The following is a 13,043-nucleotide window of genomic DNA, read 5'->3' as shown; positions in this document are numbered from 1 at the left end:
GAAAAACTATGTGCCTGGGCTGTCTCACAGTCAAAGCCTTTAGTTTCTTCCTAAGGGTGGATATAAAAAGTTGTCCTTTTCAAACCTTTCAGCATTTTTGGTGATTTTCTTAGCCATTAGGATAACAGACGGTCACAGCAGGACTGTCACAGGAGTCACCTCTTTAGGACCTCAGTGTAGACCAATTCTATCACCCACAAACCAGTGAGTCTGTCAAACAGGAGCTGCTGTTCCCTTTGCCTTGGCTCTGAGCTCAACTCAGCAGTTTTCCTTTGCCCCAACTGTCAGAAATCAGTATGTCCAAGGTCAACATGCATCTTCCCGAATTCTTCAGATTTTTACATAACTGATATTTTCTTGGATAGCCTCAAGTTCTTTCTGGAAAGAAGAGGAGGAATCTAACACATAAATACCTGTATCTTTGCCCTATCCTAGCTCTTTCTGACCTAATGTAAGAAGAACCCTACCAAAGTATAGTGCTTCGAACTCAGAAAAACCCATCACGAATACTAAAAGATTTATTGTAGGTTACACAATTATGTTACACATTATGACATAAATACATCTGAAACATTAACACAAATGGAGATTGTTAATTCATTTAATAATTTCTTTTGCAAAAAGACCATTCCTTTAGGCTTTCATCCCTGTGGTGTATCTGTTCTCATCTGGATGAAAATCTTCCATCCCAGAGAGCTCAGTCACAGCCCACTGCTGAAGGAATCTATACTCTTGCCCGCGACCCTTGCTTGGTGGTTCACATGGAGACTGGCTGAGCCTTTATAAACTACTAAACTAGCTTATCACTAAGCCAGGGCACGCCCCCTGCCTTAGGAGCAGACTTCCTTCTGCATTTGCAGTTCTCAGTTGCTGAATAAAGAGAGGGTCGATTTCTCATCCAGTCACCTCCCCGCCTCCTTTTCCTGACAATCATCTACAGGACTCATGAAGACACACAAATTATGTTGCTTGGGTTAAGTTTCTTTAACTGACTCACAGGTTTCAAATGGTCTTCAAGCAGTTTCCTGACAGAATAAATTTATCCCTTTGCTTCCACACAGACTGTGTTAGGAAGCCCAGGCCAGAGTCTCTTTAAATGGAACTGCGTATCATCCAAGTAGAGATAACCCTCCTCCTCCTCCTCTTCACTTCTCCCTCCCATTTCCTATGGACACAACCTTTTCTTGTGGCCTCTGGGCAGACATCCCTGTCTCTTGGCTTCGGCAGTCACTTCTCTACCTTTAAGGCACTCGCAAATGTTTCTTTGAAACACTTTCCTTCTTGTGAAAAACGTGACAGAGAACAGGACATGAAACCCACAGACAACCTAGTGGGCCTGTCGTAGGAGCTGTTCCCGTCACTCAGCACGGACGCAGCAGCAGCAGCTCCTGCAGACCACACCCACCGTGAGGACCACCACTCTGCCGGGCATATGCGCAGAGCTGGTACCAGCCTGCCAAGAGCCTGAGGTTTGTGGGTGTTGTCTTCTATGAACATATTAAAGAGCTTCTTGGTTTTAGTCAAACCTTTCTGGACCAATGCCAGGATCCGTCTATCCCTTGACCCTGACTTGTCTATTGCTTATCTCTGAGACTGGTTGTAGTAACGCTCCTGTGTGCTATAAAGAAAGAATTCTGCTCTGTCTGCAACCTTCCAGGCCTTTATGCTTTCCACACAGCACTACCGCATCCCGTCACCGATGCACATGGGCTGAGTGCAGGCGCCCCACACCACGGCCTCCTGCCCAGTGCTGCAGCCCAGTCCTACTCCAGATGTGACCAGGGTAGCTGTTGGGGCTGCCTGTAACCCCATCCCACAGACTGGGTGAAATCTCTAGCCTGTAAGACTCATGTTCTGCCTCTTGGAAGGAGACTCGGGCCCAAGGTGCCTCGTGAGGGCAACCCAAGGAGAGGAGGACCTGAGACACGGCCTGGCCCAGCTCTGGAAGCCTCTTGTGGAGCTGCATAGCGTGAACAAATGCCAGCTGACAAGAGCACCCACAGCTTCACTCTAGAATCAGGAGACTTCTGTAGTCAAGGGACTTGATCTGGGACTGAACGTGCTGGTGTTACACTGCGTTAGGTGGAGGCGACGGTCTGGTAGCCGTGATGTTCTGAGGCACAGAAAACAGCCTCCTTCTCCAAACAGAAGAGTCCTCACAGTTCCAAGCTTAGGATACAGCTCCAGATCCTGCTCTTCCGTGGGCATCTTCCTTCCACTCACTGATCCTCATTCAGTATCCCCATGTGTTTGTTTGTGAGGAAGTCCAGGAAAGGAATGTTGCAAATGGCCTGGTGAATATTACTCACTGTAATTTCTTTGGGAATCCTGGTCCAAAAAAGCAAAGGCTGTTAGGTGTGATTCTCTCAAGCATCTAATTTAATCAATTTATCTAAAGGACCGCCTCCTGCATAGGTCCTGACAGAGGGGGACAACGGTGAGTGACAAGCATGGTTCAGGGCCACTGGGGGTGTGGGGAGTGGCTAGGTACCCTCTCTCTCCCGACGAGCAACTAAACTGTCAGGAAATATCTGTAAGCCTGCTATCGCCAACTACAGAGATAACAGTACCTGTTGTGGGATGCTGTCTGGTATCCAACCGCCAAAGCCTGTCGTAGGATGTCACTCACCAGCTGCTCCGTGGCCTACAATAGAACATGCTGTGACTCTCGGAAATGGCCATCTGCTTGCAGGCAAGAAGGACAGATCTGACCCCATCCCATACCCTACAACTTGGGAACAACTGCATCTAAGGATCAAAAGCCTTTAAGGAAATATTAAAGACTTAAATAACAGACCACGAATAACAGGCCAATGTGATGGAAGCTGTGACTTTGAGAAATTCAATGGGGATAATTTTCATTAATCAGATTTTTTTTATTTAAAAAAAAAATTATTGATTAGAGAGACACTGATTTACTGTTCCACTTAGTTATGCACTCACTGGTTGCTTCTTGTATGTGCCCTGACCAGGGTTTGAATCTGCAACTTTGGTATATTTGGATAATACTAAATCAGATGTTGTTTTTAAGGAAAACAAGTGGGGGTTATTTATCCCTGCAGTGGGAGGGGACACACCAGGAAAGGAACTGCTGAACGTAGAAAAGGCTGAGTAAAAAAACTGGTTTTGCCATCTTCTTGCCCAGGGATGGGGCAGTCGTGCCTATTTCTCTGTTGCTGTTGCGACAGGTGCAAGAAAACCCAAGGCCTTGCCTTGTCACCTCCTGAAGCAATGAGAGCACCACCTGTTACCTCAGACTACTTAAAAAGCACTGGAAATAACACTAAAAATATCGTTAGTGACATCGGCAAAGAAACTCTCATTGGAGATATTTTAACACCTAGAAGAACCATACTTTAGTTCATTTAAAAATCAGAAAAAGAAACCTTTACGCCTGAATAAGATGAAAAATCTTAAAACTTATCACCTCTGTTCTAGTTGTCCTCGTCCCTTACTCCAAACAGCCTGGCATCCAGACTGCCCTGCCTCGCCGTCCCCTTGGCTGCCAGTAGGTACCCACCTTTAAAATCATGTCCTCCACCACTGACGCATGCACGTCCTTGTGAAGCGCCACAGGCTGCAGGGTGATCCCGATCTGGAAAAGCAGAAGGAAGCATGTGTTCCTGTTTCTGCACTAAAACAATCTCTCTCTCAACAGACACACTTCTCTGATACCCAAAGAGATGTCCAGTTGGAATAAAATATCCCATTTCTCCATGTTTCTGAGTGATGGTTAACAATGTTCCCCTTCACTGGAGAACATGATCAGGATTTGCTATAAATTCTGATAGTGGGAGCAATACAATGGAAAGCCTGGAATCAGATGAAGGCCCTATTCGCACCAGGTGATGAAGATGTACTTGGAAACTGTGTCTTGCCCCATTTTTCATTTCCTCCTGTGAGTGACAAACACCGCCATCCCCTCTGGGTCCTCAGTAACTGTAGGCGGCAGACGCTGAACAGCTGCTGAGTCCCACCAGAGGGTAAACACTTCTCCCTGTTCCCTGAGGCACATCCACACCACAGACAGGGAGCAATGAACATGCGAGGGAAAGCTTACCCTCTGAAGTATAACTTGGAAATACTAGACATGCCTCATGAGAGAAGTGTTTCTACTGAGGCAAGTGGGAAAAAAGGAGATGAGAAATAAAAAACTCTCTCGCTGCCCTGGCTTCACTTGCGTGTTCAACGAGCCACCTCTTCACACGGAATTAACATCTTGCCTGAGGGCCCTGGTGTGGGAAGCAGACCCTGAGTTTATCAGGCAGAAGCAAGTCATACATTTACTTCCCCAGAAAAGCCTGCTGCCAGTTTATGAGGCTGAATGTCGCACCTTGCGCTGGTCTGTGATGTAGCAACACCACAGGCCACAGCCCCTACCTTCTGGGTAATGTCACCGATGAACTCTGACCCTGGTGTTGGTGGCAGGTAGAACTTCAGTTCTTCCTGTTTCTCCTCCTGTTCTTTTTTGATGTTTATCTGCAACGGCTCGGAGAGGTTGAGGATATCCACCTCTTCTTCATTCTCCGGTTCTTTCTTCTGAAACTGCTGGAGGTCCTCCAGCTTCCGGCAGAGGTTGTCAGCGGAGGAGAAGGATGACAGGCACTCTAAATGAGAGGTAATCAGTCTCATCACAGCTGTAGTGACAAAAGAAAAGGACTTCCCACCTCCGTAAGACCAATGGTCTGGGACCCAGAGAACAGGGGTGAGCATCGAGGGAAGGGACCTTCTTTCCAGTTCTAAAATTCTGTGGATCTATAACTAAGAGAACCAGCAATTCATGAGGCAGAGGAGCAGAGACAGGCATCCTGTATGTGATACGTCACAACCTGAGATCAAACAGCACATGATTCTGACACTGCCCATAACTAGGCCATCTCCCCACCCCTCAAATATCAGTGACTAATGGGCTTTTTTCGTATTTTAAATCTGGAAAATTCAGAAACGCACAGTGAAGAAAACGAAAGTCACCCATATTCTCACTGCTCAGAGATAAGTATCGTTAATGTTTTAGTGTACATCTTACATCCAGGCTTTAATAAGTTAATTTCTACAAAATCTAATGAAGAGTACTGAAAGCTGAAAGCCAGTAGGGGCTCTGCACATCTTCCAATGCTGCCCTTTCACTTTCTGGAGGAGTAAGTGAGGCCCCTACCAGCTGCAGGTGGGCTTATGAGCACAGCTCCTGGCTGCTTCTGTTGTACTGACTGGGTGCTCAGAAATGAACCAGTCACATTAAGAAAGCCCAGTGCATGTGACACATTATGCTTCCCGTTTACTACCAGTGAAGTAAGGAAGTAATCAACATGGTTTGTCTCTGCTCCCCAACGAGCTTAGATTTATAAATATGCCAAACCCCCAGGTTCTGATTTCAGTGCTGCTGGAGATCAGAGAAAGGAGAGGTCACCAGTATTGGGGCTCTCAGGAAAGTGTCATGGAGAAAATGGGACTTGTGCTACGTCTTACAGGACCTCCTGCCCCTCCCTGTGCTCCAGGTTCCCTCAGGCTGGGCGGTGGATCTTCTGGTTTTCTACAGAAACAGGATCTGGAGGAGAAAACAACCCTTCTTCTTCTTTAAGGTGAGGCTCAAACCACTCTCCCCATATATCATTTATGCCCTGCTCCCCCACCCCCATCATATCATAAAGCAATTTATTTTATCGTTGTTTACACCTGTGCCTCCAACACTGGGCAGTGCACTTCCTAGCTAGGTAGGGAGATAAAGTATCAGATAAGACAGTGTCCCCAAATTCAATGAGATCGGACAGATTTGCCTACGAGGGGTTATATGGTCACAAAGGAAGAAGTCACTACTACCCGGAGGAACGGAGGTGGGTTAGCAAAGTCTTGATATGGTGCTGAGGAGGGGTCTCCTGAACAAACAGTGCGTGCCTACTGTATGACCTGGGCCAGAACATTCCTGGCTGGGGTTTAGCGCTTGGGACACTTGGGCACAAACAGTCCTGCAGGGACTGTGTGAGTGGGAGGTACGGGGAGGGACAGGTGATCAGAGGTGAGCAAGGCTCCTGTGCTCCACGGTACCTCGCAGCCGCCCAGGGAAACTGCTCGAGGCTGAGGAGAGGAGAGGAGAGGAGAGGAGAGGGAGTGCCATGCAAACCGCCTCGGCTGCCGATGACGCCGTGAGGGCCTCCGAAGGCTTACCCGGCTCGCTGTCAATCTGCGTCAGCACGTCCTCAATGGAGTCCCCGTCGCTCCTCAGGCTCTCGGGATCGGGCGGGGTGTAGCCGTGGCAGCGGCACCAGTGAGCTACGTGCTTGGTTTTCAGGGGCGTCAGGTGGTGAAATCGTGGATTCTTCTCCAGTATTTCTTGTAAGACTTTTCGCATTGTCATTGCTCTTTGCCACTTAAAAAGAATTTTTGAGCCATAACCAAATTCTTCAACTTAGCAGCATGTCCAAACAAATCACCTCATCAAAAATCACCGTGCTATCTTGTTAGAATCACTTTTTTTCTAAGGAAAACAAGTCTGACTGTGTTACTCCTCAATTTGAAAAAGGAAAAGACCTCTTACCCAATGCTTCTAAAATAAAACAGACCTCCTAGGTTTGGCCTGTGAGGGTTTCACCCGGTCTCAGCCTGTGACCTCCCACCTTCTCTGCCTTCCCAGCCTTTGCCAAGCCCACCACACGGACGCCCTCCCAGCCCCCCATGCGTGCCTCCGCACCCACTATTTCCTCCCCATCCCGCTGTCTGGCACAGTGGCTGCCACACTGCATGCAGCCAATAAAACACTTGCCTTAATTTTAACATACTGAGATTCACTTGAAAATGTGTAAAAACGTTTACCAATGCAAGAAAAGAAAGTAGACTGTTTCCAAAGGCTAGCTACAAGTCTTTGAAGAACAAGCTCTTGAATCGAGGAAAAAATCCTATCAAATATTTAACAAAACATGCTTCCCATTTTATCCTTGTTCCATGAGAGAAGGTTTATGGAAGCTGCCAGAATGCACGTGAGCTTTGGCTCTCACGCGGGCCTCAGCTGGGAGTCGGAAATTACCTCTGCAGCTCTCCTCTTTCCAATGTTCCAGCCACAGTACTGCTCCAGAGACTTTGCAGAAAAACAGCTGGCATCTTCACCTGGAAGGCACACGTCCAACAAATTCTGAATAAAGTTACGATTTAATTCAAATCTTATTTGCTGGGGGCATGTCCAAAAGTTTCTTTAGACTTCATTATTGAAGTATGTTCCTTACTGGCAAGTTCAGATGCTTCTTCTTGAAAGAGAAGGCATCTCATGCGTGTGCACTCAAAACAACATCCCTCCCTCGGGAGACCGGCTCCTCTGGTAGAGAAAGGCCACCTCTGGCACGAAGCAATTCGGTACATGGCCAGGGCACTCCTCTGGGAGCCAGGAGGCTGCGCTCTGGCCCTGGCCTGGCCATGAGCTGGGAGGCCTGGGGAATGCTACACCGCCCCTCTGGCCTTCAGTTTTCTTATCTGTAGAATGAGACTTGGGAAAGATGGCTCTTGAACTGCCTTCCAGCTCTAATACTCCATATTGGTACCTAAATTTTTTTTTTAATTAATTAATTAATTATTTTTTATAATTTATTTTTGTTTATTTTATTTTTAGAGAGAGGGGAAAGGAGAAAGAGAGGGAGAGAAACATCACTGTGTGGTTGCCTCTCACTCACGCTCCCAGCTGGGGACCTGACGTGCAACCTGGTAATATACCCTGACTGGGAATCGAACCAGCGACACTTGGCTTGCAGGCCGATGCTCAATCCACTGAGCCACAGCAGCCAGGGCTTCCTAAATTTTTTTTAAAAAGATTTTTGAATGTTTCTTCCGCTGGGCTGGGAAAATATCGCTGAAAGTTTACTTTGAACTATCTTAAAATGCCCCTCGAATTTTAACCAAGAAAAAAAGATAATTTCTTTGTTATTACTATTGGAATAAAATAAGCAGGGTAGTCTGTAGTTGGCCTGCCATTTTCACATTCACATGAATATAGCATAACAGGATAATTTCATCCCTTCCCTCTTGCCAAGAGCACACACCTAAGGACCCACAGGCTGTGCGTCCTCAGCAGAGGCTGTTCATTCCGTTAGAACAAGAGTGTGGAGAAGCAACCCATTCAGCCTAGCTAACAATGGCAGTGAGAGCGACTTCACAGCAGGAGGTCGTGATGGCCACACATTTCTGCACAGTGAGTGGCAGTAAGTGGTGGAGGGAGGACAGCGGCTCTGGATCAGACAGAACTGGGTCTGGTCCTGCCTCAGGACCCACAGCTAGTGACCTTGAAGTCACTTAACTTTACTTATCCTTGATTTCCTCACATGTGACACAGAGGTGACATCCTCTATCCCACAAGAGTCTGATTAAATATGACAGTCAATGAAACAAGCCTACGGGGTCTGACACATTGAAGGCAAATGGTAATTTCTTTCCTTATTAACCCTGCAAATGAGCTAAAACCTCCTAATATAACTACCACATCAATATGAGTTGACAGTACACATGATTTAAGTTAACTCAATATCCCAAGTAGTTCACAGCTTAAAAAAAAAATGTATCTATACATTTAGTCTTAATTGTCTTACTTTTTGCAGTGATTAATGGGATCTTCTTTACTATTGCTGTTAAAAGTTGCTGGATAGTCTCTAAATGGTCTATTCTGAGGATAAAGAACAGAAAATTAGGGTTGTAAATACATGTAACAGTTTCTAACCATGTATACACATAAACTTATTTATCTGTCCCCCCGTTCTGAGGGAACTTACTGGCGGGCCCTCCCTTTCATCGATGCCTTCTTTATAAAAGAAAAGAAACATCAAGACTAAATGAAGAGATGAGACACCAGAAATGGCAAATTATGCAAATATCAAACATTGTATTTGACTTATATTTGTAAATAGGCACATCATCTTTTTGCACTGTGACTGCCACTACAGCAGAAAATTCTATCATATAAGTAGCACTGTTACAGTTCAACACTGTCACCTATCGTGTGAAAGTGGCTGAATTTCTATTGTCCCCAGCAGTTTGAGACACATCAGAATATGTGGTCAGAGGTGGGTCCCCAATTTGGAAATTGGAGAATCCTGTTAAGTATTTTTAGAAGAAGCAATGAGTGTGTACAGCCCATAAAAAGGCAGCTGTTTAAACGGGTGTGTGGGTACTGGGACACAAAGCGTGTACACACCTGAGTAATTACATCATGAACAAAGTAAGTACAGTAAGTACATGCTGGCAGGCTTGCCGGAGGGAGAGCTGTCATTCCACTTGAGGCTTCTGAAGCTACGCATCAAGCACTGCCTCCAGGTCACATTAATGTGTGAAATGAAGACTCTGAGCTGTGCACCAAGTGGCAATCCTTGTTCCCCAGACATGGACAGGTGTCCACTCATCAGAGGACTTAACTCTATATACTCAACTCTACACACATTCAACTGTCACAGCCCAGGTTTTTTAAAAGTTTCAGAAAAACATCCCCAGTGCAACTTCCTTAGAAAGGACTGAAATAATTACTTAATAACATAATTTCCCAGCTCGGAACTTTCTTCTGTTTTCACTGCTGTCTGACCCTCCTGAGAGAGGCAGCCTGGCCCGGGAGTTTCTGGTTCAGTCTTCACTGCAAGGGAAAAGCGACAAAGGGAGAGCTGTTAAGAGTGTGATGACGGAAGGGCACGTGCAGGCAGAAACAAAGCCCTTCCGTGGAGACCCAGTGGGAAACTGCCACAGCAGCTGGTATGGGGCACAGCCAGAGGACCGGGATGGTGCCTGTCGTCACAGGGCCAGCAGACAAGGGAAGAACTGTTAGCTTGGGTCTCATGGTCCTGTCCCTACTGTCGCCTTAATCTGGCCTGCCCTTGACCTCTCCACAGCTAAAAACACTTCCCTCTTTTAAAGTCCAGGTTATAACCCATGTTCCATACAAATTCCCACCCATCTCTATGCCCCACCAACCCCAATCAGACACCCTCGATTGAAATATTCCAGCATTTACTTTCCACATCATTTATCTGAAATTTATTAAGCATTACTTGCTGTCTACTCCAACTCTCTTCAACATAACTGTACATTCTTGGAGGGCAGAAAAATTGCTACATCTCTGTTTCCCTCAATGTTAAGGGTACTATATGAAACAGGATGCATTTTTGAGGTGGCTGATTCACAGATGCTGAAAATTCAAGGGACTCATTACAGTAATGTGGGCAAATATACTGTGAGAAACTACATACCTTTTGTAGCAGGTGCCGGGGCAGAGCTGGGGACAACTGGAGTTGGGGCAGCCACAGGCAGAATGGTAGGTGATTTGTTGGCAGAAAATGACTGAACTACTAACAGGGACCAAAAAAAAAAAAAAAAAGAAAAAACACGGTTGGGAAAGATACAAGAAATATAGAAATTATTTTAATGAGGATGCTCTAACTCCCAGGTGATAGCCCCATTTCAGACTGACATCACAAAAACAATCACAGTACCACAGAAACGGTAAGGTCCTTCTTAATAGTGATTTTTGACAAGGTGGACTGTTCACGATTGCTACTAGGATAACTAAGTCATTATCCATCAACTGTGGAAATGGGGACTTGTCACTCAATTAAGAAAATGAAAATCTAATGGGCCTGAATTCTCATAAATGCTTAACATATTTCCCCTCTATTCAACTTTAGAAATGGGCAGCCATTTCTATGAGTCAATTGAGTCATTTGGGTTTTACTGTCAGTCCTATAGTTGGTGCTCTGGAGTTTAAGGTGCCGGGGAATGCTGTGATAGCCCAAGGGCAGGCTATTGAGTGGGAGCAGTCACCAACAAACAGAATAGGGACGTCTCCCCAGACAGACCTGGAGACAATCACAACATGACAGACCCACAGTGAAGGACTTACCTTTATTCACGGGCATCAGTATGGTCTGCACACCTCCAGATGTATTGACACTGAGGGGTTTGAGCTGGCTGGGGATCGTCAGGACAGCCTGCTGGGGATTGGATTGACTGGAGTGAATCTTTAATAATCCTAAAATAAGTTGGAAGATAGGGCCAAGCTGAAGATCAGATGTTTCCTTGAAGTCCCTGCCCTCTTTAGCACTTTTATTTTCTCATGAGAGGATGTTTTTAGGACACTTACCCTTTCAATAAACAGAGAGCTGGAAGCATGAGGCAATGGATGTGGCAGATTTTACAATGAAACAATGGTGTGATAATGATTTATTTTTACCTCACAATCACAAATACAGAAATTTTTAGGAAAGCAGAACTAATACAATAGAGAAAGTCATCCAAAGTTCTATTGCAGAGACAACCAGTATTGAATATTTTGAAATAATTCTTTTCCATGTTTTCTACGACAATTGGTTTTGTATATAGCTGTAATACGTACAAACTTGGACATAAAATTCTGTATTTTGATTTGGATAATTGTCATTTTCCTACTTAAAAACCTTCTGACTCCTTACTGCCTAGAGAATGTTTCCAAAATTAGTTTCAAAGCATTCAGAGTCCATTAGATTTAATCTGGTCCCAATTTATCTGCATCTCCTTTATGCCATTCCTATGTAAGTAATACTTCAATCTGTCTACTCACTCTACTTTATAGTTTCCTATCTCTGTGCAACCTCTATCTTTCAAACATCAGATATTCTCAACTTACCATTTTAGAAAGGTTCATCCTCTCCCACTTTATTTTTTAAAGATTTTTATTTACTTTTTAGATAGAGGGAAAGGGAGGGAGAAAGAAAGGGGGAGAAACATCAATCGGTTACCTCTTGTGTGCCCCTAACTGGGGACCTAGCCTGCAACCCAGGTGTGTGCCCTATCAAGAATCGAACCCGCGATCTTTGGGTTTACAGGCCAGTGCTCATCAATCCAACTGAGCCACATCGGCCAGGGCTCCCACTTTCCTTTTAACGTCATTTCTATAACTATTCTAGTCATTCAGAGGGCCAGAAAAAAAGAAAAAAAAAGGGGGGGGGTACAAAGGGCTTTATTATGAAAGAGCACATAAGAAACAACACAAATACCTGTTATACTACAATACTTAAAAACAGCATTAGTAGCCAAAGATACTTTAAGGCACTGGAAAGCAGTTCCTTTAAGGAAAGGAATCACTTTAAAATACTTTCCAGAACAAAGCTTTAAATAAACAAAAATTTTTTTCTTTGCAATAGATTAGTGTTAAATCAGTCCTAGTCATTTACTGAGATGCACCCCCAGAGAGTAATACAATGACTTGATGTTTTCATTTTTTATAATTCTTATTTTTATTAAAATATTACATGCTTATCAGCTGAACAGTAAAAAGTGCTAAAAGGCACTTTGCTCCACCTCCCGAGCCTCATCTAGTTGCTCAGTAGCATCTACTTTTGACCCTTTTAGTCCTTTCAATTTTTATCACAGTATTTTTAAAAAGAATGTGTATGTTGTAGGCCTTGATTCATTCTGATGTAACATTTTGCTATTACATACTTCTGTTAGGATAGATAAGCATTTTAAGGCACTTATACCTTTTCTTTCCCAATACTCCAATATCGTTCTCTATTGATCCAAAGGATATCACAATACTATGATTCCATTTTTATTTTCTGGGCTTAAAAATGTCCTTTTCATTTGCTTAGTTCTTTTTTAACATCTTACTAAATCTTCCCACTTCCTTCAAGAATACTGTAAACCACCCCTTTATACAATTCTCCACCTAGTCAAATCTAAATAATTTACAGTTCCTGCTTTTATAAAAGAGAGCCTTCCTGGAGCCCTGACCGCCAATTTGGACTGCTGCTTTCTAGTCCTGCAGCAAAGTCACATCCCCTTGGCCTCCCTTCCATGTCAGTCTACAAGTCCTCGTAAACATATATTTTAGTCATATCTTGAGACAGGGTGCATACAAAATAGATTTGTAATTTTGCCTGCCAGAAAATATGTCTACCCCAACACTCAGTAACAATATGGCTGACTCCAGAATTCTAAACTGAAAGTAATTTCCCCCCAGAATTTTGAAAAGCTGTATTCTAGCTTCCAGTATTGCTACTGAAAAGCCCAATGATAATATAATTTCTGAACTTCTCTTTATATCTCTGACA

The 13,043-nt window shown here is 44.4% G+C and overlaps 1 protein-coding gene across 3 annotated transcripts in view; it reads right to left on the bottom strand.

The window, feature by feature from the left end:
- Nucleotides 1-500: 500 nt before the first annotated feature.
- The window catches only part of YEATS2 (YEATS domain containing 2), a 78,721-nt gene continuing 66,178 nt past the window's right edge, over nucleotides 501-13,043 (bottom strand). For all 3 annotated transcript variants that reach the window (XM_090274548.1, XM_090274565.1, XM_090274557.1), the window contains 10 exons: nucleotides 10,856-10,984; nucleotides 10,206-10,304; nucleotides 9,493-9,595; nucleotides 8,565-8,638; nucleotides 7,019-7,098; nucleotides 6,163-6,364; nucleotides 4,381-4,607; nucleotides 3,521-3,595; nucleotides 2,571-2,644; nucleotides 501-2,328 (listed from right to left, as the gene is read on the bottom strand). In XM_090274548.1, the coding sequence (XP_090130674.1) occupies nucleotides 2,220-2,328; nucleotides 2,571-2,644; nucleotides 3,521-3,595; nucleotides 4,381-4,607; nucleotides 6,163-6,364; nucleotides 7,019-7,098; nucleotides 8,565-8,638; nucleotides 9,493-9,595; nucleotides 10,206-10,304; nucleotides 10,856-10,984 (1,172 nt within the window). In that variant the 3' untranslated portion in view covers nucleotides 501-2,219. The remainder of the gene's footprint in view (nucleotides 2,329-2,570; nucleotides 2,645-3,520; nucleotides 3,596-4,380; nucleotides 4,608-6,162; nucleotides 6,365-7,018; nucleotides 7,099-8,564; nucleotides 8,639-9,492; nucleotides 9,596-10,205; nucleotides 10,305-10,855; nucleotides 10,985-13,043) is intronic.

The sequence above is a fragment of the Furipterus horrens genome, unplaced genomic scaffold (genome assembly GCF_987537825.1).
Source record: "Furipterus horrens unplaced genomic scaffold, mFurHor1.1.pri manual_scaffold_1, whole genome shotgun sequence".
NCBI classification, from domain to species: Eukaryota; Metazoa; Chordata; class Mammalia; order Chiroptera; family Furipteridae; genus Furipterus; species Furipterus horrens.
The sequence above is the reverse complement of the archived record's forward strand: the minus strand, read 5'-3'. Positions and strand labels throughout refer to the sequence as shown.